This window comes from Nerophis ophidion, linkage group LG08 (genome assembly GCF_033978795.1).
Source record: "Nerophis ophidion isolate RoL-2023_Sa linkage group LG08, RoL_Noph_v1.0, whole genome shotgun sequence".
NCBI classification, from domain to species: Eukaryota; Metazoa; Chordata; class Actinopteri; order Syngnathiformes; family Syngnathidae; genus Nerophis; species Nerophis ophidion.
The window spans coordinates 53315621-53341323 of record NC_084618.1 but is presented as its reverse complement, the minus strand read 5'-3'; the positions used below and the strand labels follow the sequence as shown (position 1 = coordinate 53341323).

The 25703-nt window shown below is 39.4% G+C and overlaps 1 protein-coding gene across 1 annotated transcript in view; it reads left to right on the top strand.

Moving 5' to 3' along the window:
• cpped1 (calcineurin-like phosphoesterase domain containing 1) overlaps positions 1 to 22331 on the top strand; it is a 91795-nt gene extending 69464 nt beyond the window's left edge. The window contains exon 6 of the mRNA XM_061908909.1: positions 17754 to 22331. Within this exon, the coding sequence (XP_061764893.1) occupies positions 17754 to 17980 (227 nt within the window). The 3' untranslated portion in view covers positions 17981 to 22331. The remainder of the gene's footprint in view (positions 1 to 17753) is intronic.
• Positions 22332 to 25703: the final 3372 nt, after the last annotated feature.

Genomic DNA, 25703 nt, shown 5'->3' with positions numbered 1-25703 from the left:
TCTCACTGCCGGCAACGCCAGAGTGGAAGAGGGTCCAATCCCTCTCGAGAGAAGTGGTTCCAGAGCCCTTGCTGTGCGTCGAAGTGAGTCCGACTATATCCAGCCGGAATTTCTCGACTTCGCGCACTAGCTCAGGCTCTTTCCCCCCCAGTGACGTGACGTTCCACATCCCAAGAACTAGCTTCTGTAGCCGAGGATCGGACCGCCAAGTGCCCTGCCTTCGGCTGTCGCCCAGCTCACAGTGCACCCGACCTCTATGGCCCCTGCTATGGGTGGTGAGCCCATTGGAGGGGTGACCCACGTTGCCTCTTCGGGCTGTGCCCGGCCGGGCCCCATGGGAACAGGCCCGGCCACCAGGCGCTCGCCATCGTGCCCCACCTCCGGGCCTGGCTCCAGAGGGGGGCCCCGGTGACCCGCGTCCGGGCGAGGGAAATCTGGGTCCATGATGTTTCTTCTTCATAAAGGTCTTCGAGCTGCTCTTTGTCTGATCCCTCACCTAGAACCTGTTTGCCTTGGGAGACCCTACCAGGGGGCTTTATGCCCCCGGACAACATAGCTCCTAGGATCATTGGGACACGCAAACTCCTCTACCACGATAAGGTTGCAGCTCAGAGAGGAGGTTCGCAGCCGAGTGTGAAGCGACCGGAATGAGAATCAGCACCTCCAAGTCCGAGTCCATGGTTCTCGCCCGGAAAAGGGTGGAGTGCCATCTCCGGGTTGGGGAGGAGACCCTGCCCCAAATGGAGGAGTTCAAGTACCTAGGAGTCTTGTTCACGAGTGAGGGAAGAGTGGATCGTGAGATCGATAGGCGGATCGGTGCGGCGTCTTCAGTAATGCGGACGTTGTACCGGTCCGTTGTGGTGAAGAAGGAGCTGAGCCGGAAGGCAAACCTCTCAATTTACCGGTCGATCTACGTTCCCATCCTCACCTATGGTCATGAGCTTTGGGTCATGACCGAAAGGATAAGATCACGGGTACAAGCGGCCGAAATGAGTTTCCTCCGCCGTGTGGCGGGGCTCTCCCTTAGAGATAGGGTGAGAAGCTCTGCCATCCGGGAGGAACTCAAAGTAAAGCCGCTGCTCCTTCACATCGAGAGGAGCCAGATGAGGTGGTTCGGGCATCTGGTCAGGATGCCACCCGAACGCCTCCCTAGGGAGGTGTTTAGGGCACGTCCAACCGGTAGGAGGCCACGGGGAAGACCCAGGACACGTTGGGAAGACTATGTCTCCCGGCTGGCCTGGGAACGCCTCGGGATCCCCCGGGAAGAGCTAGACGAAGTGGCTGGGGAGAGGGAAGTCTGGGTTTCCCTGCTTAGGCTGTTGCCCCCGCGACCCAACCTCGGATAAGCGGAAGATGATGGATGGATGGATGGATAGTAATAATTTATTTTACTTTCAATGTTTATTTATATACATGTTTAACTTTCTCTTCTACTGTTACCAAATTGCATTATTTTAGATTGACTGAGATTCAAAGATAGTTTGTTTTTGTCGAACCATCTTTAATGTGTTCGTTTTTTCTGTTATTATTTGTATTAGCTTCTGTGTGTTCCCTCCTGAACAAAATGCTGTTGTGTCGTCAGCAAATACTACCTTAGGTCCTTTGTAACTTCACAAATGTCGTTTGTATAGAGATTGAACAATTTTTGGCCCAGTTTTGATCCCCGGGGTACGCAAAATATATATATTGCGCTGTTTTTGTTGAAGAGGTTCATTTAGCCTACTGACGTGTATTTTTAAATGGTTGAATAATATGACAAGTTTCGGCTACCTTGCTTCTGCAGCCTTCATGATGAATGCTGCTGAAGCAAGGTAGCCGAAACTTGTCAGGTACAACACTTTACCTTACTAGCCTATATAAATCAACCATTTATAAATATATCTTGTGCTGTTCACATTTTTTCACCTACCTCCACCTCTTGCTTCTTGTTGGTTAATTATTTTCTTATTAAGTTCAAGACCAGCCCTCTGATGCCATATTGTTCAAATGTATTATTCAAGGTATGATTAATTGTGTCAAATGCTTTAGTAAATCCATACATACTGCTGCTGCACACTGTTTACTATCTATTGCATATGTAATTTCCTCTGTTATTTTGCTAAATGCCATTGATGATGAAATGGTAGCTTTGTGTCATTGTCCCATTTACTCTCTGTAAATGGGACAGTTCCATTGGTAGCAAAACAGGCCCAGAGCGTAATACTACCACTACCATGCTTGACGGTATGAATAGTGTTCCTGGGATTAAATGCCCCACCTTTTCTCCTCCAAACATATTGCTGGGTATTGTGGCCAAACAGCTCAATTTTTGTTTCATCAGACATCACATGGACAAAGATAAGAACTTCTGGAGGAAAATTCTGTTGGCAGATAAATCAAAAATTAAGCTGTTCGGCCACAATACCCAGCAATATGTTTAGAGGAGAAAAGGTGATGTCTTTAATCATCAAGCATGGTGGTGGTAGTATTATGCTCTTGGCCTGTTTTGCTGCCAATGGGACTGTTGCTTTACAGAGAGTAAATAGGACAATGAAAAAAGAGGATTACCTCCTAATTCTTCAGGACAACCTAAAATCATCAGACCCGAGGTTGGGTTTTGGGCGCAGTTGGGTGTTCCAACGGGACAATGACCCCAAACACACGTCAAAAGTGGTAAAAGAATGGCTAAATCAGGCTAAAATCAAAGTTTTAGAATGGCTTTCCCAAAGTCCTAACTGTTTGTTTACAGGTATTCATTTTTTTTTATTTTTCTTTGCTATTTGGATTTATTGGACCCTAATTAGAATAAAAACTAAGAATCATCTTTTTATATGATGTGCTTAGTCCATAAGTAACAAACGTGTTCTTCATGTTTAGTCACATGCTAATTCTTATTTTTACACTTTTTTTTTTCCAGATTCCATTGTATGTTGTACTTTTATGACACGACCAAATAGCAGTATAAGTGTTCACATAAGGGCCATAAGACTCCAATTCAGTAGAGCAGTTGTCCCCAACCACCGGGCCGCGGCCCGGTACCGAGCCGCAGAAGAATTTTTTATTAAAAATAAAAAATATGTATATATATATATTTTTTTATTAAATCAACATAAAAAACACAATATACACTTACAATTAGTGCAAAAACCTCCCTTTTTCATGACAAAAACCTCTCTTTTTTATGACAAAGAAGAAGAAGAAAAAAAAAAGACCCCAGGCCGCGGGACAAATTATTAAGCGTTGACCGGTCCGCGGATACGAAAAGGTTGGGGACCACTGCAGTAGAGTACACAATTTTGGAAATAAGAGCTAAAAAGTGCTGTCCACGCATGTGGCCAACTAAGCCTTTAGAGCAGTGGTTCTTAACCTTGTTGGAGGTACCGAACCCCACCAGTTTCATATACGCATTCCCCGAACCCTTCTTTAGTGAAAAAAAAAAAAAAAAAAATGTTTTCCCAAATTGAAGAAAAAGTCATATGTTTTTTTACCGGTGCACAAAATTAACCGTGCATAAACAACAAAACCAACACAGTGAATGAACTCACAACAAATTACACACCTTACACACATTACCATGAATTGATTAAACAAGTTGAAAAACTTATTAGGGTGTTACCATTTAGTGGTCAATTGTACGGAATATGTACTGTACTGTGTGAACTGTACTGTTTCATATAATGTATTCTCTTCCTTTGCAATCTGCTAGTAAAAGTTTCAATCAATCAATCACAAAACATGCAAATCAGATGGAAAATTAGAGGGAATATTATTTGGGGGTATCCATAATACGCTGATAGGGAGAAGGTTTTATTTACACGATAAGTCGGATGTGTCTTTACCTCTGTGGCGGAGACGCTGCCGAAACCCTGAGGCCGACTAGGGTTCGGTCGAACCCAGGTTAAGAACCACTGCTTTAGAAGTTAAACGTGTGGACAATGCTGAAGAAACAAGTCCATGTCAGAAAACTACCAAATTTTGCTGAACTGCATCAATTTTGTCAAGGGGAGTGGTCAAAAATTCAACCAGAAGCTTGCCCGAAGCTTGTGGATGGCTAGCAAAAGCGCCTTATTGCAGTGAAACTTGCCAAGGGACATGTAACCAAATATTAAAATTTGGTCACATTTTCAGTAGAACCATAATAAATTCATAAAAGAAATACACTTCATCAATGGGTTTTTTTTTTTTGTGGCCAACAAGTATGTGCTCCAATCATTCTATCACATAAAACAAGAGTTGTAGAAATTATTGGAAACTCAAGACAGCCATGACATGTTCTTTACAAGTGTATGTAAACTTTTGACCACGACTGTTCATTTGTTCCAATTAACATTCTTCCTTGTTTTAATAATGCTGTTTTGTGTTTTCTGCTGTCAAACCGTATTATGATGGCTGGTCTGCAACCGTCTTTTTTGTTTTGAAGTGGATGGCAGGCCTCCATGTGACCGGTGTCCAGTTCAATTCCTTTTGACAGCAAAAACGCGGCTACTTGCTCCTCCGTGGAGTTGTTGTTTTGTCCCTCTGGCTTTCCCCCTCCGTCAGAGGCCACTGCTCAAGCTTATGTTTGGAGTTAGATTTTGAGCCCGGTCACAATGACGTCATTTGCTCGAGAATATTGTTCAAGTTCAGCAATTCTGTCAATCAGTTCTTGCACACGTCGATCTTTTTCGCCATTTTGGACGAGTGGCTGTTTCACCTCTTCCCCAAGCAGTAGGATGGTTTGCGGCTGTTGTTTGACAATTATAATATCTGCTGTTACAAACTTCAGCGCCCTCTTGATTTCCTTGTCAGGCCTGAGGTCGTCAACTGCCGTCGGCCGTTGTCGTCATCGGGGCCTGGTGAGTGTCAGACGCCGCCGGCTCGGGATTTTCGTGGAGCCCTTGTGAGTGTCAGCTGCTGCCGAAGATGGCATCTCACCAGGTCTCTCATTGGCTCACTCGCCGGTGATGACGCAGGTATCTTACCGGGTCGCTCGCCGGTGACGACGCTGGTATCTTACCGGGTCGCTGGCCGGTGACGACAGTGGATTTTGCCGTGGCGCGAGTCGCACTCTCTACGAGCTTTTGCACTCTCTCTATGGCAATGATGGTGAAAGGTTTGGTCAGAAAAATTCAGTAGAGCACAGACTGTGACTATGTCAGGGGAAGGCTAATTTAGTTATAACTAAATAGTACACCTTTTTAGATACTGCCCTCTGCATATTTCCGCATTCCATGACCATACCATATTGACAAAATTAAAACATTAAATTCTGAATCTCTACCAGATTTGTCTAAACAGTTATTGATGGAGGAACTTTGAACATAATTAATGCTGTCCGTCATAATTGATAGGGGTGCAACGATTCGTCGACATTGTTTACAAATGCCGACACAAATTTCTCGACATAGTGACGTCATCGCTCGTGTTTTTCTGGAGGACGCGAGTCAGCACCGACACTTGCATCAACATCGCAGGTAAAAACATGTACAGTGTGGGAATATTTCCTCTGATTCTTGTTAAAAACATGAATACCATGTTCAAGTTGTAAAGCAGATCTTTTTTTTTTATGACACTATATCTGTGATACTGGAGCATATATAGCGAAGGAATGTAGGACATCTGGAGGATTCGATCCCGCTAACTATCTCGGTAATATAGTTAGTGTGTACTTTTCTAGCTGGCTAACAAGCAGAGGTGTGGACTCGAGTCACATGACTTGGACTCAAGTCAGACTCGAGTCATGAATTTGATGACTTTAGACTTGACAAAATGTAAAAAGACTTGCTACTCGACTTTGACTTTAACATCAATGACCCAACAATTAAAAAGTTATTCAGGAGTGCTCCGTATCTTGCATTGTGTACGCGTGTTTGTCAACATGTGTCCGCTGACAGTGTGCGCGCTACCTGTCAGAACAACAGCCAATCAAATTACATCCACGTTATTTTCGTCACACAGCATTCATCCAATCAAATTGCAGGAAAACCAAGCAGAACTGCTCTCAAACAACAGAAGAAGTGAGGAAAATTATGCCATAAAGTGTTTCGTTCGGGTATTAAAACTACGACTTGGTCAACAAAACAGGAATTGCCGTATGCAAATCATGCGGTTGGAAGATTAGAGACGGAGACGCAATAACTTCCAACTTCGTTCGACATTTGAAGTTGCACAAAGAAGGGTACGTTTTGAATGTAAGCTAATGTTTATTGGCTGAGTAACGTAACTGTAATTTGTTGTGTAGTTAAATCAGTGAGGCTGTAAACTCACTGCTAACGTTAGAACCATAGACATCTTATAAGTAGACGCAGCATCGAGCGCTACTGCCTGTTGCCGCTGACGTGACGCGCGGCCGCCATCTTGGAGTGGTGATCCGCTCCACTCAGGGCAATTCCTTTGGCAGGAGAAATGGACTGTCAGCACATTTAATTCATATTACCTCACTGAATACTACTGATACTCACGCGCTTTTTTGTCATACGTGTAACTATGATGAAGGACACATGTCTTGGCGTGTTCATAATTTGCTTAACAGTAATAGAATATTCTTATATGCTGTAAGTGACCAGACAGACGTCTGAGATCAAAACTGGGGATATAATCCCAGAGAAGGGGGGAAAAAAACAGTCAGCTATTTTTAAGGTGAAGAAACAATATGATTAGGTTATATATACATGCATATATCCTACATAAACAATGTATGAATACATTAGATATCTATATATCTTACGGACCTGTAGACCAGTGGTTCTCAAATGGGGGTACTTGAAGGTATGCAAAGGGGTACATGATATATTTTTTTAATATTTTAAAAATACCAACAATTCAAAAAACTTTATAAATATATCTACTGAATAATAACTTCAACTAAATATGAATGTAAGTTCATAAACTGTGAAAAGAAATGCAACAATGCAATATTCAGTGTTGACAGCTAGATTTTTTTGTAGACATGTTCCATAAATATTGATGTTAAAGATTTCTTTTTTGTGAAGAAATGTTTAGAATTAAGTTCATGAATCCAGTTGGATCTCTATTACAATCCCCAAAGAGGGCACTTTAAGTTGATTACTTTTATGTGTAGAAATCTTTATTTAAAATTGAATCACTTGTTTATTTTTCAACAAGTTTTTAGTTATTTTTACATCTTTTTTTTATCAAGAAAGACCACTACAAATGAGCAATATTTTGCACTGTTATACAATTTAATAAATCAGAAACTGATGACATAGTGCTGTATTTTACTTCTTTATCTCTTTTTTCAACCAAAAATGCTTTGCTCTGATTAGGGGGTACTTGAATTAAAAAAATGTTCACAGGGGGTACATCACTGAAAACAGGTTGAGAACCACTGTTACTTATACTTATACTCTGTTGCTGCAACAGCAGAGAGTTTATTCTGTCTTGACACTTTGTATTGATATTTTCTATTACATTCTTCCCTTAAATGATCATGTTTACAGTAATTGTTTAGTATGTATTTTTCGTGTATGTTGCTTTGGATAAAAGTGTCTGCCAAATACTTAAACATATATATCCATCCATCCATCATAATCAGTGGCGGCTGGTGAATTTTGTCTTAGGTGGGCCTGAAAGTTTGTAAACCACATACCTGTAGGGGGGGTCATCCTCCCCCAGAAGATTTCTTTGTGATTTTCACATACAAATATTGTAGTTTTTTGCTCCTGCTTAACTCTGTGGTAATATTATTTTCACAAAATACAACCAATAGTATGTTAATGTTAAATCTTACTTGTGAAAAGTAATCCCCCATTTCCTATTTTCAACAGTCCGCTCATTTGAGCAGGAAAACGCTGAATACCAGCCCAGCATCTTTGTTTTCTACCTGTCAACTGTCAGTTTAGGCTGCTTGCCGGCTCCTCATCACCACTTCAAGATGGCGGCCAAATTGCTTGCGTCACAGCAGCCAATTCTGCGTCTACTTATAAGATGTCTATGGTTATAACGTCATTGCAAACACGGCAATCTGTTGCGTCCACTGCAGTTCGCTACCTTATTCATACTTTTGTCAAGTGATTTTTTTTTAAGCAGGGTTGAATGAGGTACCTACACATAACATTAAGTTAGTGAATGTATCACAAACAGTAACGTAACGTTAGACGGCGGTCAGCAGCACCACATATTTTAGCCACCTACAAAAAGACAAACATAGTCAAATAAAGGTCAGTTAAAATGTATACTATATTAAGAAAATGTGTACATATTCCATAGAGCCCTGACATCTAAAAAGTACAGCACTGTTCATTGTTATGTTCATGTATTTGTTATGTTTTTTATGTGTACGCACATATAAACACATATATAGTGTGAGATGAGATCAATGAGATAAGGTAAGAACAGGATAGAAACTGCTGTGGAACTAGTTACAATGCAATATTCCATGGAAATACAATGTTAACACTTTTGTGCAAATAAGTACAGTTGCACTTGTTTTTTGAAATGTGTTTGTACTGTAAAGGAATGAGTTAAATGTTTAGAATAACTGGTTAATAGTGCTATTATGAAGTGCAATGTAAGCACAGTTTTTTTAATAATAAATACATACAGCGTTTTAAAAGCATACACAATCTGTGTACATATATTATTCTGTGGTTAAAAAGACTTGAAATGACTCGAAACTCAAAATGCAGGACTTGGGACTTGACTTGAGACTTCCCAGTATTGACTTTGGACTTGACTCGGGACTTGCCTGTCTTGACTTGGGACTTGACTTGAGGGCAAAGACTTTAGACGTACTTGTGACTTGCAAAACAATGACTTGGTCCCACCTCTGCTAACAAGTGAGAGCCGAATGTGTGAAAAAATGTTTTAACTATCATTGTAGCCAAAGTCCGCCAGCTAAACTTTGTCTAAGTCAATTTAGGTACTTTTTAAAGCAGCGTCAATTTGCAATGCAATGAAGAAGGGCACAATAACAGACACAATCACACGCCACACACACACTAAACATAAGGCACCAATCCACCTGTATCATAAGATTAAACATACAATCTACAAGATAGCTACATTGTCAGTAATTGATCGATGATACAATTATTTAATTAATGATACAATTATTGAATCAATGGTACAACTATATGCATTTGATTCTATTAGAGTGCTAAAAATGCCAGGAGTTAACCAATAAAGAACGATATATCAGGGTGCAGTATTTTAAACACATCATTACAAAATGCTTGTTTTTTTTTTGAGCAAGTTAGTTTAATAGGAAATATGACTTCTTCAACATTCTTGCCAGTGTCAAAAAAAAGTTAACTATCGTAAAATATAATTTGAAAAAACAGAATGTTTTAGTGACTGTCGTGAAACTTTCTTTGAATTTAATGCCATTCAATTTCAAAATCAATCAATCAATGTTTATTTATATAGCCCTAAATCACAAATGTCTCAAAGGACTATACAAACCACTACGACTACGACATCCTCGGAAGAACCCACATAAGGGCAAGGAAAACTCACACCCAGTGGGACGCCAGTGACAATGATGACTATGAGAAACCTTGGAGAGGACCTCAAATGTGGGCAACCCCCCCCCCCCCCCCCCCCCCCCCCCCCCTATGGGGGACCGAAAGCAATGGATGTCGAGCGGGTCTAACATGATACTGTGAAAGTTCAATCCATAGTGGCTCCAACACAGCCGCGAGAGTTCAGTTCAAAGCGGATCCAAGACAGCAGCGAGAGTCCCGTCCACAGGAAACTATCCCAAGCGGAGGCGGATTAGCATCGTAGAGATGTCCCCAACGATACACAGGCGAGCGGTCCATCCTGGGTCCCGACGAGCGGTCCATCCTGGGTCTCGACTCTGGACAGCCAGTACTTCATCCATGGCCATCGGACCGGACCCCCACCGCAAGGGAGGGAGGGACAGAGGAGAAAAAGAAAAGAAGCAGCAGATCAACTGGTGTAAAAATGAGTTCTATTTAAAGGCTAGAGTATACAAATGAGTTTTAAGATGAGACTTAAATGCTTCTACTGAGGTAGCATCTCGAACTGTTAACGGGAGGGCATTCCAGAGTACAGGAGCCCGAACGGAAAACGCTCTATAGCCCGCAGACTTTAAATGAAACCAAACAAAAAGCTAAACATGACTACACACTTAGTTGGTTCTTGAACAAGGTTTGTAATTAGAAAAGTTTGTACAGGTATATTGAAACAAAATGATCCTCAAGAAACAATATAAACATGAATTAAGAGTTAGTGCCTCGACAAAAGTCCATATTTTAGTAAACGTTTGCAAACTATAAACTTAACAAACATAATACAGGACTGTTAAGAAGTGGGTAAGAGATTAACTTTCTATTTAATAACAAAGTTAAAAAACAACAAGTTGAACTGTCCTTCTTCCAATGCAGCTGCCCTGTCTACACGCACACACTGTCACTAGTCATGTGGTGCACTCAGAGCTTAAAACCACAAAACACCTTCACTGTAACAGCCAGGTTGCTACAATGATAAGGAATAACAAAATCAAATTCACCTTGTCGGTTGATATTCTTAGTGTACAGTTGAAGGGAGGGAGGAGGTAGAGGCAGTGTTGACAAAGCTGTGGCTACTACCTAAATGTTTCAATTCACTCATTACTTGTCCATTCCTTACTTTACACTCGTATTGAGTTAGCAAAACTAAAAAAATGCTGTGAAAAGCCAAAAAAAAATACTTAAAAAGCACACAAAGTCGCAATGAGCTAACTAACTAACAGTAAGACTGCTCTATTGATAGAGACCGATAAGACCGCCTACAATGGATGGGCTGCAGGCACTCAATGGCTGGATGAAACTTCCGTACACTTAGAAAAGGTTTGTACAACAAAGCTTATGCCTGTTCGGGTTGTGGTTTGTAAATTGAAAAATTTGTCAAAGGAGGGGTTTCCCACTGTACTTTGAAAATGTAATCCCCAGTCCAGTAGCACCAAATGTATCCCCAAAAGTAGTTTAAGAAACATGCTTAGTACAAGAATGTGTCTTTTGGGAGTATAAGGACAAAAAGGCCGACCACACTCGCTCACGCTTTGAGCAGAAAAGGACACAGGTGGAAAAGTTGCGCAATTCAGGCATGTGCAATGATGTGACTAAAAGAGGACATGGTCAATTGAATTCAGGTCATACCTATAGCTGGCCCTTTACTGTACCATGTTTTTATGAATATGCCAGCAGAGTGCCAATGTTTTCCCGACAACATTTCAGTCCACTTCACTTCCCAGCTGTACCTTGAGAGAAAGCTCGTGGATCTCATTTTGCTGGATGGAAAATTAGACAGGTTAGTCGGGCACAGCCTTTTTAAGCACTGCTTTGACCTCAGGGAGAAATCTAGTGGGAGAATTGCTTAAAGGCGACTGTAAAATCTCTTACAATACAGTACATCATCTGTATTGTGAGTTCGGGCTCTTTTAACATTTTTGGTGTAAAAGAAAGATAAATGTATTTCCTCTATCAATGTCTCAGTCTCAATGGTACATTGGGCCTCATTTGAAAAACTGTGTGGATTCCATGGCATAACCTTACGCAAGAAAATATTCATGTGTAAAAACTATTGTGCGCCCAAATTAACGCCGTCTTCTCAATATTGCAGAGATGCCACCTGCAGAGATTTGTGCACACGAGCGAATCTAAACACAATTCAACTCCGCTGGCACAACTTTTTTTTTGTGTGTAGCAATTTTAATAAATAAAGACCCTGGTGTCTGTATTACCATGTTTTACAAACTATAAACTATCAGAAAAAAAACATAGTATATGTCGCTCTGAACTACGTCACATTTTTTTCAAATATATTTTTATGTGTAAGTCTACATATGATGATTCTGAATACATTTAACACATCAGCTTTTGGTCGAGGCTTCCAAAACTCGGTGCAAGCTCACACCAAAATGCATTAACGTTATGATTTGATGTTTTGGCATTGAGAATCCAACCTTTTAACATTCATTAGTCAGAAACAAGGAAAATCCTTTTTAACGTTACATATTAATAGTTTTTACTATTAAGCCTGGTTCATACTCTCCCGTCATGTAACTTGCGTAAGCGACACCAAAAATCCTAGCTTAGCGATGACGCGGACCTCATAGCTGTGATTGGTCAACTTTTGAATAGAAGCGTCCCTGAGCACAGAAGAGCAGACTTTGAGCTTGAAATGCACACATTATTGTATGAAATTAAGCAACAGCGCTTAAACATTTGCATGAAAACTGATATATAGTTAGGATCTTGGTGCGCTCTAAAAATACTTACTGAATGTATTTTTTTTAGCTTGTTGTGTTGTTGCGTCCAGACGAAGTCACAAAATAAGACGATATTTTTGTTTCCTTTTATTGCCAATCTTGTGCTCAGAACAGGTTCAGTTCCGACACATTTTTTCTCGTGCACACACGCCTTTTTCTCTCACACAAAAAACTTCCTTGTTCTTTGTCAATCATCTTCTACGCACGGTATGCTCCCGAATATGAGAGCTCTGAATAGGGCTGCACGATTAATTAATATTGAAACGACATCAATGTTTTGATTAGTGTGATAAATAACCACATGAGGCGCTGTTTTGTTTTTTGTTTTCTCCGCTGTCACCAGCATTTGAGTGACGGACATGTTCACCAATCAGAATTGTTGAGCCTCGTGTCCTTTGCCTCCTGGCCAATGAAAAGTGTTTAAGTAAAGAGCGATATTTGTGTGCGCTGCAGTGGATGCTGCCAGTACGCTAAGAACAAATACCCTTTGCTCCTTGGAAAAACTTTAAATGGTAACTTGGCCTGGGCCAATAGTCAAAATGTCAAGCAATCTAACAATTGATAAAAATGAAGTTGAAATACTTTGCCGTCATCGCTAAACTGCTGTCTGTGTGATTTTGTTTTCTGAGGCAGCCGTTCACAATCTTCGTCTTGGTGGGCGGAGAGGAAGACCGTTCCCTTACTGTACATACACACACATACACACAGAGGAAGCATGACAAACAGACTGCCTCGCTCCTTGCGATTTAACAGTGACAAGTTCCACAAAGTAACAACAATTAGGAGGGAAAATATGATTACAAAGCCAATTGTCCCTTTGTGGAAATATTTCAGCTTCAACCCAGATGGGCAGTGTGATCAACACGGTGACAACAAAAAAGCAGCCTGACATACTTTTTTAAACTGGGAAAAAACAAAAAACACTTACGGATGTTTCATATTTATTTCATTACATTTTTGCTCAAAGAAATGAGTCCATTTTATTTTTGTTTTTATTTGGGATAACAGCGTTATTTACCTTCCAATTTCAGTTCAATGACCATTCTACATTAATGAGAAATAAATGTGTATATCCTTTTAAATGGTCACTTGCATTATTATTATGTTATAATGGATAGGTTGATGGGCAACACTAAATTGGCCGTAGTGAGTGAATGTGAGTGTGAATGTTGTCTGTCTATCTTGAGTTGGCGACTTGTCCAGGGTGTGCCCCTCCTACCGCCCGAATGCAGCTGAGATAGGCTCCAGCTACCCCGAAAGGGACAAGTGGTAGTAAGTGGATGGATGGATGGATAGATAAATTACACACATTACATTACTGTATAGTTTTTAGCAGTTATTTCTTCAGTTTAGGAGCATGGTGTTGACAGCAGCTCTGAGTCTCTACATGAAGCCAAATATTTTTAAAGTAAATTATTGCATAATGTATTTAATGTATAAAACAATATGCAATAATTTACATAGTGTTTGGCACCTTGAGACAGGAATATGTTGATTGACAGTCTACAAGTAACATGTCTTTCTATCATTCCTTATTTTCACAGTTATTAAAATTGTTTTTTTTTTCTCAAAATTGTGCAGCCCTGCCCCTGAACATCAGTAACACATTAGTATACACATTAACGCCAGCATGTCGTTAACTTACTATTGTTATTTAACAATTGTGTTTATTTGTAATCTTGTTCCATGTCCCTAACAGCTGAATAGCATTGCCATTTTTCCCGTCCTCTGCTTCTACTCATTCAGAAGTTGGACAATCCATCTTCACAAAGGTTTTTTTCTTCTGGTTTTTAAGTAAAACATCCATTAAAAGTAAACAGAAAGATTCTGAATGATTGGTTGTAGGTAGGTTCAGCAAAAATGTCAATGTTGTGGTTGTCTTCCCCTATTCACAAGAGGTAAATATCCAGCCAATGACACTGCGGTTGCTCCATCAGAAGACACTGCCCTTTAGTGTTTTGGTAGAGAATGAACGGAATAACCATAAATATAAAAAGATGCCGTCAGAAGGGACGCAAACTACGTGATGCCAGAGTATATTCACTGGAGGTTCAGCGGCACATAAATAACAGTTATATTATCTTTGTATCCCTCCCTTGTTGTATTTTTAGGTTCTGCTTATGTTTGGTTGGTCGGTTGAATCGTACATAAAGTATACTGCACCTAAAATACAAAAAAATGTCCACCAAACTTTGTAGACGGGGCCATGGGGGTCACATGGACCAAGGAATTATATATCTGGGTGAAAATCTGGTTAAGTGTGCTAATAAATAAATGTATTATTAGTTCGAAACATTATAGCATCACAGTCAACATTCCATCCCAAAATCATAATGGTATGCCCCATTCCTGCTAACAAACAAATATAACACCTATCTTCAGTAAGAATGTTCTGATTATGGTTTAATGCTACAGATTCCAATACACTGAGTCCATGAGTGAGATCGGCCGGTACCGATGACATGTATTAACTGTGCATTTTTCATCGTATTTATGGTGAGTGCTGTTGACAGTTTAACAATGTCAACACAACAAATCCCTAATTCTCTTGTATTACATATCATTTGTTTGATCAAAACAAAGTCAATAGTCCACAATAACTAATCATTTGTTTCAAGAGAGGTTAGCTTAGCAATTAGCATGACTTGTTTACGGTGTGAAAGATTTTTAGCCTCATCCTCCAGCAATAATAATTTCTGATAATGATAATATACTAAGAAATTCAGTTTATTTGCTGTAAAGGAGGTGATAATTATTAGTTTAGGGGAGCGGCTCCACAATGTCTATGAGACACATAATTAGGGTTTTGCCTGTAGAATTGTGTGAACAAAAATGAATGTATTCTATATTTTGAAATAAGGCAGCAACATAACAAAATGTAGAAAAAGTAAAGAGTTGTGAATACAGATGCACTTTATATGGACATAAGTGCGGTGAAAACAGTTCTAATCGCTTTCACACTTTCTACAAGATTTGTAGACAAGACAGGAATGTCTTTGTTGGAAATTTTGCCCATTCATCCAGAAGAATATATGAAAAAAAAAAATCCTCTAAGCATGCCTTAATTGATCTTGTTTTGTACACTGGGACAAAGTAATGCTAATAAAGATAAGGGTATTCCCCAAACCTATGTGACCAACTCCTCAGCAGGGAAAGTACGCATTGACCGTCCGAAAAGTTTCTAGAAGTTGCTAGATAATGTCATCATCTTTGCCATGTCACATGTAATTCTAGTAGACACTATAGAAGAGAGCAATAACTCTTTGGAAGAGTAAAAACATCATAAACAAAATAAATATGCAGTCCAGGACTAGGTATATTGTACAGTAAGTGATGTCAGATATCTATCTCATTCCACACTGCATTTTTTGGCCAGCTAATCTCGAACTTTCCTTGTGTTAGGCGCCTTATGTTAGTTTCTATTTATTATTTATTACTGTTCTTCTGTATTGCCTATTTATCACTGCTTTTCTCAATATTCGCTGGGATCTGAGTCCAAATTGTGTACCGTATATGTGCAAACGTGTGCGAGTATGACGAACAAAGCTCCTTGAATCGTGGAATCCTTAAAAATGATCTCAATCAAAACTGTCTATGTCTACACACAAACACGTGCAAAAGCTGACCTACTGGCATTACGCCTCTGTTATTATAATGTTTATTTTGATATACCAGATATACAAGGACATGTACATCATATTTAAAACCAGCCTGCGCTTACACAGAGCCCTGGGAACATTATGAATCTATTTTAAGTACCGAAAGCGCGCATACTCGTCTGTGCTGCTGAAACCCAACACTTATTAGAATTATGACATTTTTAATCAGCAACATGGTGATATATTACATGTAGAGTGAAGTGTGCTTTATTTCTAAATCAGCACACACTAACAAGGAGCCAAGAAAACCTCTTGAATGTCTGGGTGCTTCTGTGCACTTTGGGCACTTGAAGAGCAGAGGGAGCAGAGAGCAAAGAATGTCGGGATTTTGACCTACAATATATACATTATACCCCCAAACAAGAAACCATACAGTTATGGATTGGTGGGTACCTTTCACATTTGAACTAATATGATACCTATTCCCAGTACCTGGTATACTGTTACTCAATGGCACCAATGTATGTACTGTTGTGGGTGTTAATGTGTTAATGGTAATTAACACACACACAAACACATATATATAATAACACTTGCTGATATGTGCGGTCCCATTGTTTTCCTACACTTCTGAGTCTCGTTTGCAAGTAATGACAATTGCTCTCTGAACAACAGGACTCAGGGTCAGGGTGATTTTAACATCAACATGCACCATTATTATGATCTTGATAATATTAGGTTTGTATTATAACTTATTGTGATCTATTTTCTTTTATTATACTTGCATTTCTAGTGTCTTTCTGGCCCTATTCTCAGTCCCAGGTGTGGTTTTATATAGACTCCTACATATAAACTGTTGGTATGATGTGGCAAATTCATTATTTAATGGTTCACTGTGAGCACAGTGTGCTCTCACGGAAATATTCATAAATTAGGTCACCTTTCGTAGTCTGTGTGCTGTTTGATTATGCAGGATGGTGGACGTGATGATTCAGGGCAAGTTCACAATGTTGATGCCAGTATCAGCAGTTATGCAAGTGATTTTTTTTTCAGTCCTTTTGGGGGAAATCAGGCGAATGGTCTTTATTTAATTTCTTTAATACTTCTATTTCATTTTGTAATTACTTTTTACTCTAACTACATGTCTCTGGCTACATTTATTGCTGGCAAATCATAGCTCTCCCAATTCCTTCCTGTCATCAAAGCACTCAAACGTCACCCTCTTGTAACTATCACTCATTTCAATGCACATCGTTTTGGTAGTAACAAACGGCACCAGCGTGTCCCTTCCGAACAAGGTGGGGGAAAAAAATTGCACGTATAAACAAATCGTTTTGCAGCCTGACTTCAAAGAAAAGTTTGTTCCGCATATAATTTCAAATGGTCAGTGACACGGCGCCGCTGCTGCAGGGCTGAGCCGAAACTGCGGCGCTCTGATGAGAATTCCGCTTGTAATTGAAAATAAATTGAAACTTGCGACACTCAAATGCGTGTCGCTGTTTTTTTTTCTTCAAGAAGAAAAACACTACCTACTTCTGTCTCTCTTTTCCTGACAGTTCCATTTGTCTTACATAATAGCGCCTTAATGGTAATAGTGCAAGTAAGTTTTAAGTAAATTACACCATCCAAAGAAGGAAAGCTGCATAATGTGATTTTAAATACTTGTGTTAGCTCTAAATGTGCTATTTTAAGCAGCATCAACATGGGGGGACATTAAGTGGCTCTGTGTTGGCCTATTTTGGTCGTCTGTGCTTTGAGGTGTTAATTGTACATCTTTCATTGGTATTTGGGTGGCTAAAGGACAACAAGGTCAGAGGTGGTGTGAAACACATGGCATCAAGCTTATTTATAGGGATATTTCCCCCCCAGATGCAGAACAAAGGCACCCACTAATTAATTCCCCTCTTCTAGCTTCTAGCTTCCAGCTCATGTCATACCTGTTTGACCCTGTCTCGCTGCAGGGGTGAAGGCGGTCTTCTCTGGCCACTATCACAGAAATGCAGGCGGCTACAACGACGGCCTCGACATGGTCGTGAGCTCCGCCATCGGCTGCCAGCTGGGCGAGGACACCCACGGCGTCAGGGTGGTGGTCGTGACCGCTGATCAGGTGATCCATCGTTACCACACCTTGGATCAAATGCAAAAAGAAGGGATGGATGAGGACCTCAGAAAGCTCCTACAAGCCTGATGATCTTTAAGGTCAATTTTTTTGTGTAAATGGGATTTTTTTAATCAAGACTTAACCGTTTAAAAACACATTATATGACAGTGGAACCTCTAATGTCGAACCCAAGCCATTCCAGAACTCTGGTTGACTTTATATATGTTCAGATTTCATTGTTTTCAGTTCATACATACTAAAATACTCCACTTTTGCTTTTTCTAAGATAAATTAGCGTACAGTTGGAACTTGTATCTGTCAGTAGACTCCATATGGAAGCGCTAAAAACTACAACATGGCTGACAGGGCGGAGACGCAGTCAAAGGGGGCTTGGACTGAAGGAGGGCATCGGTGCGTAAACAAGACCGCCCACAAAACGACACATTCTGGTGAGAAAATCATAAATCAGCTTTTAAATGGTCTTTAAAACATAAGCTATGCAAAATGTGGACCAAAGAACCATCATTACATGTTATGTAGACCAGTGTTTCTTAACCATAGGGCCAGGGCCCAATGTTGGGCCGTGAGCGCCCTCTATAGGGCCGCCCAAAAAATTGGTTTCTCAGCCGTGCTATGTTCTCAGTTGAAATACACTTTTCCACACCTTGTGGCAGTAATGAGAATATCAAACAAACAGAAGAAGTCAGAAGCTGACGTTTGAGAAGTTTTTTAAGCGCTAACAATTTGACAAAACTGGTGAGGCTGTATTTTCATTTGCACTTCAATTTTGACGGATTAGTTAAGAAATATATGTTTTACTATTAATTTAGTGCATTTATTTTAGCACAACATAATTGTTAGTAAAATAACTTTTTCCTCAGTCATTTATGAGTCCTTTCCTTTGCATTATATTTTGTTAGTACCTGTTTCTATAATCAGCTTGACTTAAGCCTAAGGTTTATGTGTTAAATGCAACATAATATGTTGGTTTCCTTTCATTTGACAAGGTGGTAAACTACAAGTAGGTTAGATATGATTATTGAATATAAATAAAATCAAAAGTACGAATACTAATTCAGTGTTAATATTTGAGTGAGACCGGGGCTCCTCTGTGGTAGAAAAGTTGGACTCTGGAGTCAAAAAAGTTAAAAACTCCTGATGTAGACCATAAAGAAGTGGGTTGAATGTACAAAACCCAAAACCAGTGAAGTTGGCCTTTTGTGTAAATTGTAAATAAAAAAAGAATACAATGATTCGCAAATCCATTTAAATTTATTTTCAATTGAATACACTGCATTGATTGAACTTTTTATTAGTAGATTGCACAGTTCAGTACATAGTCCGTACAATTGACCACTAAATGGTAACACCTGAATACGTTTTTCAACTTGTTTAAGTCGCCGTCCACGTTAATCAGTTCATGGTAAACAAAGCAAAGATGAGATACAACGTTTAAACTGGTAAACTTTGCAAATATTAGCTTATTTGGAGTTTGATGCCTGCAACATGTTTCAAAAAAGACTGAGAACACTTATTTTGAACATCTCACAGGTAAACAGGCTGATTGGAAACAAGTGGGTGTCATGTTTGGGTATAAACGTAGCTTCCATGATATGCTCAGTCATTCACAAACAAGGATGGGGCCAGGGTCACCACTTTGTGAACAAATGCATTAGCAAATTTTCGAACGGTTTAAGAACTACATTTCTCAATGAGCTATTGCAAGAAATGTCAGAGGACGGTTCAGAGAATCTGTAGAAATCATTGCACATAAGCTGCAAGGCCGAAAACCAACATCTAATGCCCTTCGATCCCTCAGGCGGTACTGCATCAAAAAGCGACATCAGTGTGTAAAGGATAGCCCCACATGGTCTCAGGAACACTTCAGAAAACCACTGTCAGTAACTACAGTTTGTCGCTACATCTGTAAGAACAAGTTAAAACTGTACTATTTAAAGCAAAAGCCATTTATCAACACCCAGAAACGCCGCTGGCTTCGCTGGGCCCGAGCTCATCTAAGATGAACTGATGCAAAGTGGAAAATTGTTCTGTGGTCTGACGAGTCCACATTTCAAATTGTTTTTGGAAACTGTGGACGTCGCGTCCTCCGGACCAAAGAGAGAAAGAACCATCCGGACTGGTATAGGCGCAAAGTTCAAAAGCCAGCATCTGTGATGGTATGGGGGTGCATTAGTGCCCAAGGCATGAGTAACTTACCCAACTGTGAAGGCACCATTAATGCTGAAAGATACATGCAGGTTTTAAAGCAACATATGTTGCTATCCAAGCAACATCTTTTTCTTGGACGCCCCTGCTTATTTCAGCAAAACAATGCCAATCCACATTCTGCACGTGTTACAACAGCGTGGCTTCGTAGAGTGTAGGTACAAGACTGGTCTCCCATTCCAAATGTGTGGCACAATATAAAGCGTAAAATAAGACATTTGAGACCCCGCACTGTTGAACAACTTAAGCTGTACATCAAGCAAGAATGGGAAATAATTCCATCTGAAAAGCTTTAAAAATTGGTTTCCTCAATTCCCAAACGTTTACTGAGTGTTGTTTAAAAGAATGGCCATGTAACACAGTGGTAAAAATTCCCCCGTGCCAACTTTTTTGCAATGTGTTACTGCTAGTTAATTCTAAGTTAATGATTGTTTGCAAAAAGAATATGAAATATCTTGTCTTTGCAGTCCATTCAATTAAATATGAGTTGAAAATAATTTGCAAATCATTGTATTCTGTTTTTATTTACGATTTGCACAACATGCCAACTTCACTGGTTTTGGGTTTTGTAGAAAAAAAAGCATAATACAACCCCTTTAAGACTTAATACAGCTGCCTTTGCGCTAGGTACTTTTTCTTTAGCCACAATTTACTGAGCAACCAAGACCACGTTTGTCACGTCATTACCTTTGCATCAAAACACAACACAAACTTTTGGAGTTGGATCCTTTATCTGCTTACCGTGCTGAAGTCTCACAGAAATGTGCTGATAGCAATATGTTTTTGTTTGTTCTTGTATTGTTCTACGAATGAGCTTTGAGACTTTGGAGGGTTTGGCTTTTGAGGTTCCACTGCTGTGAATTATATTTCAGAGGAGTCAAAGTACAACTCATCCATCACGTTATCTCAGAACAAGCTTGTTTTTTCGCAGTTGCAATCGTGCTGGCTTGTTTGATCTGTTTCTGCAATTTGCCTTTCCCACTGTTATATACGTCATCCTATGCAAGTTAAACAAAGGTGCTTTTTATATAATGAAATTGCACGTTGTTTTGCCACTATCAAGCGCAGCTCCCTCCTGTATCGTACACTGTTTCGCAGGACTGTAAGTGTCAGTGTTCATGTAAGTCCCATCTTGGTGGAACTCACAGGAATTGAAGCGACATGGATGCAATGTACTCGCAACACTAGGTCCCCTTTCCTCCTTTGCCGTGTGACGACAGAATTAGGAACAATTGTTCCAACGTTAAAAGAAAAATCTAGATGTAGGAATATTATATTGTTTATTATAAGTCATCACAGATAACATTAGGACTATGCCCTCTAGGGGTATTAGCAGAATTTGACAAAACACAGAGCGATCACATCATTGCGTTTTTGTCTATGCAATTTTCGTGACACACAATTATAACGTTAGCATTCAAATCCAGCAGTTAATTTAGTTACAGAATATTGGTGTGTGATTGGTAGTGTTTATCTTGCCACACTTAAAAATCTCAGCTGTCCACTTTGCATGTTAACATTAAGTGCTTCATAAAATAGCTAGCTGGTTTCAGGCTCCTAATGCACATTCAAGCCACTTTTTCCTCCAGCTTGTCTATGCGGAAGCATGCACAACGTGTACGTGTTTTCTTTGCGACTTCCAAATGTCTCAATTCAATTCCGCACTCAGATACTCAATAACCCAGACTTACTAGTAAATAGTTCTCATGGCAACCCTATTGCTACACATCTCTGTGTTTTGGAGAGGCTGCTTAAGAGCGTGTACAGTGTACATCTGTGTGTATGTGCTTCTGTCCGGGGTCCGCTTAGTGTCATAAACGATTTTCCATTAGTATCACTGCTACTGCCAGATTCTGTCACATCACCCCAAAAAAAAAAGGTGATGGAGAGAGAGAGGAAAGTGAGCATTTGAAAGAAGTGACTATGAGCATATTTTTTTGGAAGACCATCTCCTTCGTTCCCTGCCGAAGCAAGAACTTGACATCCTTATCTGTAATCATATTATACATTAGGAAGGGGATTCATTTGGCCCTATTCGTCGCGGTTTAGCTGACACATGAAACGTGACGAATTCCCTACTGTAGCACAAGTTTTATTTAACCTGTGTAGGAGGTGTTGCACACATTCAAAATGTATGCTTGGATTGAATGGCCATACAGAACACCTGTGACTTGATTGGTAGTATTTTTCTAATAAATGTTGATTTTATCTAGCTGCTGCAAATTGTTGTGTTTACAAAATGGTGTTTTGCAATATTTTCAATGGAACAAGAAAATTATTTTGCTGGGTGACACTGTAGATTTCATAGTAGTCACTGACATAGGCCTAAAATGTTACCTTATTTTTTAATTTTAATGAAGTTACAACTTTTTAATGAAGTTATGACATTTTGTCGTGTCATGTACTACTTAGAAAAAGTTACGGATACTGTACCCTATAATAAATTATAACCTTCACAGTTAAACTAATTTGACCTCTAAATTTTTGAATGTGCATGTCCACACTGCAAATTTTTTGCCGCTTGCCAAAATTTAAAAAGAAAGACATTTCACTAGTTTTAAAAGCTATTTACTTATTTTTAGTCATTGACATCATAATCTTAATTTTAGAATGTTGTCTGCTGTAGTTAAAAAAAATAATAATTGGGAAAATACCTATTCAAAAATCTGTTATTTTTCCTCAAATAGAAACCTGCATTCAAGGATTCTTATGTTGCATAATTTAAGAGTTTTGTATACAAATCATAATTTAGGATGTCATCTCACGTAAAATTAACAGGCTGCATTGGACAGATCCTTTCACAAATTTTAAGTATTTTTTCTCCAAAAACCTGGACTTTATTTTGTCAGTTTTTGTTGATGTTTTTTTCAATCCAACTGTTCAATATTTGTGTGCAACTTAGCTTGATGCCAAAATTAACAAAATCGTTCATTTCGCTGACTAGTAATTTTCATCATAATTATCGTCAACAACCTTTTTTTCCACGACAAAAAACTAAAAGATAACTAATTAAATAATTATATTCATTGTCCCGACTTCTTTTGTTCGGATTGTAAATAATTTTCAAGAATCCATTTTTTTTTAATTGTATGGAATATATAACCTGTTTTGAAAATGTTTTTGTTTTGTTTTTTTGCAACAAATAATATATTGCAACTATCAGTTTGAATGGAGGATCATGTTCTGTATCAAATCATCACTCCTAGAATCGGAATCGAATCGTGAGTTGTAGCAGGACTCCCATTTGTAGTCTTTATTTTGAAGCCCCACACTTATTTAACACAACAAATATACTGAATATGTCTGTCCTGTCAGTGAAGGAACTCCTGATGTAACATAGAAGTTGTCCTAAAAACATAAACAAAAGACCTAACTCAAAAACACAAAATGGTAAATGGGTTATACTCGTATAGCGCTTTTCTACCTTCAAGGTACTCAAAGCGCTTTGACACTATTTCCACATTCACCCATTCACACACACATTCACACACTGATGGCGGGAGTTGCCATGCAAGGCCCTAACCACGAACCATCAGGAGCAAGGGTGAAGTGTCTAGCTCAAGGACACAACAGGCGTGATGAGGTTGGTAGAAGGTGGGGATAGAACCAGGAACCCTCAGGTTGCTGGCACGGCCACTCTCCCAACTGCGCCAACCCATTCCGTCGCAAAGTGTTGCCAAATCAACTTGTATATACGATTGACTCAACGATAAACATTTTATGCAGGTGATATAATTAGATATTGTGAGGCTAGGCACACCCACCGACAGCCACATAATGAAAAATCCAAGGCATTATTTAAACATTTTACACCATCGGTATCAATATGCCTGTGGGCCAGATCAGTTCCGCGAACAGTTTTTATCCGGCCCGCGGGATAAGTTTGCCAAATGTAAAAATAAGCCAACATTTTTGAATGAAAGAAATTGCTGTTGTAAATGTGTCCATTAGATGTCACAATAGCAATTATTTGTATCTTTGTAGATCAGCGGTTCTCAAATGGGAGTACACGTACCCCTGGGGGTACTTGAAGGTATGCCAAGGGGTACGTGAGATCTTTTTAAAATATTCTAAAAATAGCAACAATTCAAGAATCCTTTATAAATATAAATTATTGAATAATACTTCAACAAAATATGAATGTAAGTTCATAAACTGTGAAAAGAAATGCAACTATGCAATATTCAGTGTTGACAGCTCGATTTTTTTGTGAACATGTTCCATAAATATTGATGTTAAAGATTTCTTTTTTTGTGAAGCAAAGTTTAGAATTAAGTTCATGAATCCAGATGGATCTTTTGTACAATCCCCAAAGAGGGCACTTCATGGTGAAGACGATCACATCACGAGCAGCCGAAATGAAATGTGGCTGCCTCACAGCTGGCTGCACCACACATTTGATGCAAGGACAAACTGTGCACCGAAATTCATATTGTGGCAACAAAAGGCCACCTGCAGAAAGATGATCCAGGAGACAAGGAAGACTTGAGACAACAATATGAAGCTGACATGAACAACCACAGACATTTGGGGACCAAAAAACTAATGGAGAACTTTCTGAACGAGTTGGCAGACTGAGGTGAGGCGTGATGGATTCATGCCTACTCTGACTCATCTGACACGATGGATGGAACTGAAGTTGACCGTATCTCAAAAACACACACACACACACACACACACACACACACATCTTGATGCGTTGCATTACAGATCACACATTTATGTGGATATTGCCAATTCGTCTTGATTAAAATTGTCGATATTGTTCATACTATGCATATACATATGTAAGCATGTATATATATATATATATATATATATATATATATATATATCGTATTTCCTTGTATTGCCGCCGGGGCGCTACTTAATTTAAAACCTGTTCTCACTCCTGCGCTTACCAAAGGCATGCGGTAAAAGTAAGCATGCGCTAATTATTTTAAAACCTCTTCTCACTCTGGCACTTACCAAAAGCATGCAGTAAAAATTTGAGTGTGATGTAAGCTTGGACCTTAAATCCTACTGAATAGCTCTTAATCTTTTTCCCTTTATGCGATTTCAAATTACCGGTATCGAAATCAGCCTCCTCCATTTTGAAAATGATGACAGGGGAAGTGTCAATCGTGACGTCACGAGTTTAACCAGGCAATAATACTAAGCATGCGCTAATTATTTTGAGAAGTGAGTTTGACCCGGCAGTAATTCAAGGCAGGCGCATACTATATGCCCTGCGGCAATTCAAGGAAATACGGTGTGTATATATATATATATCTATATATATACATATATATCTATATATATATATACATATATATATATATATATATATATGTGTATATATATATATATATATATATATATGGCGTGCGCAACCCGAGGGTCCCTGGTTCAATCCCCACCTGGTACCAACCTCGTCACGTCCGTTGTGTCCTGAGCAAGACACTTCACCCTTACTCCTGATGGGTATGGGTGCTGGTTAGCGCCTTGCATGGCAGCTCCCTCCGTGAATGTGTGTGTGAATGGGTAAATGTGGAAGTAGTGTCAAAGCGCTTTGAGTACCTTGAAGGTAGAAAAGCGCTATACA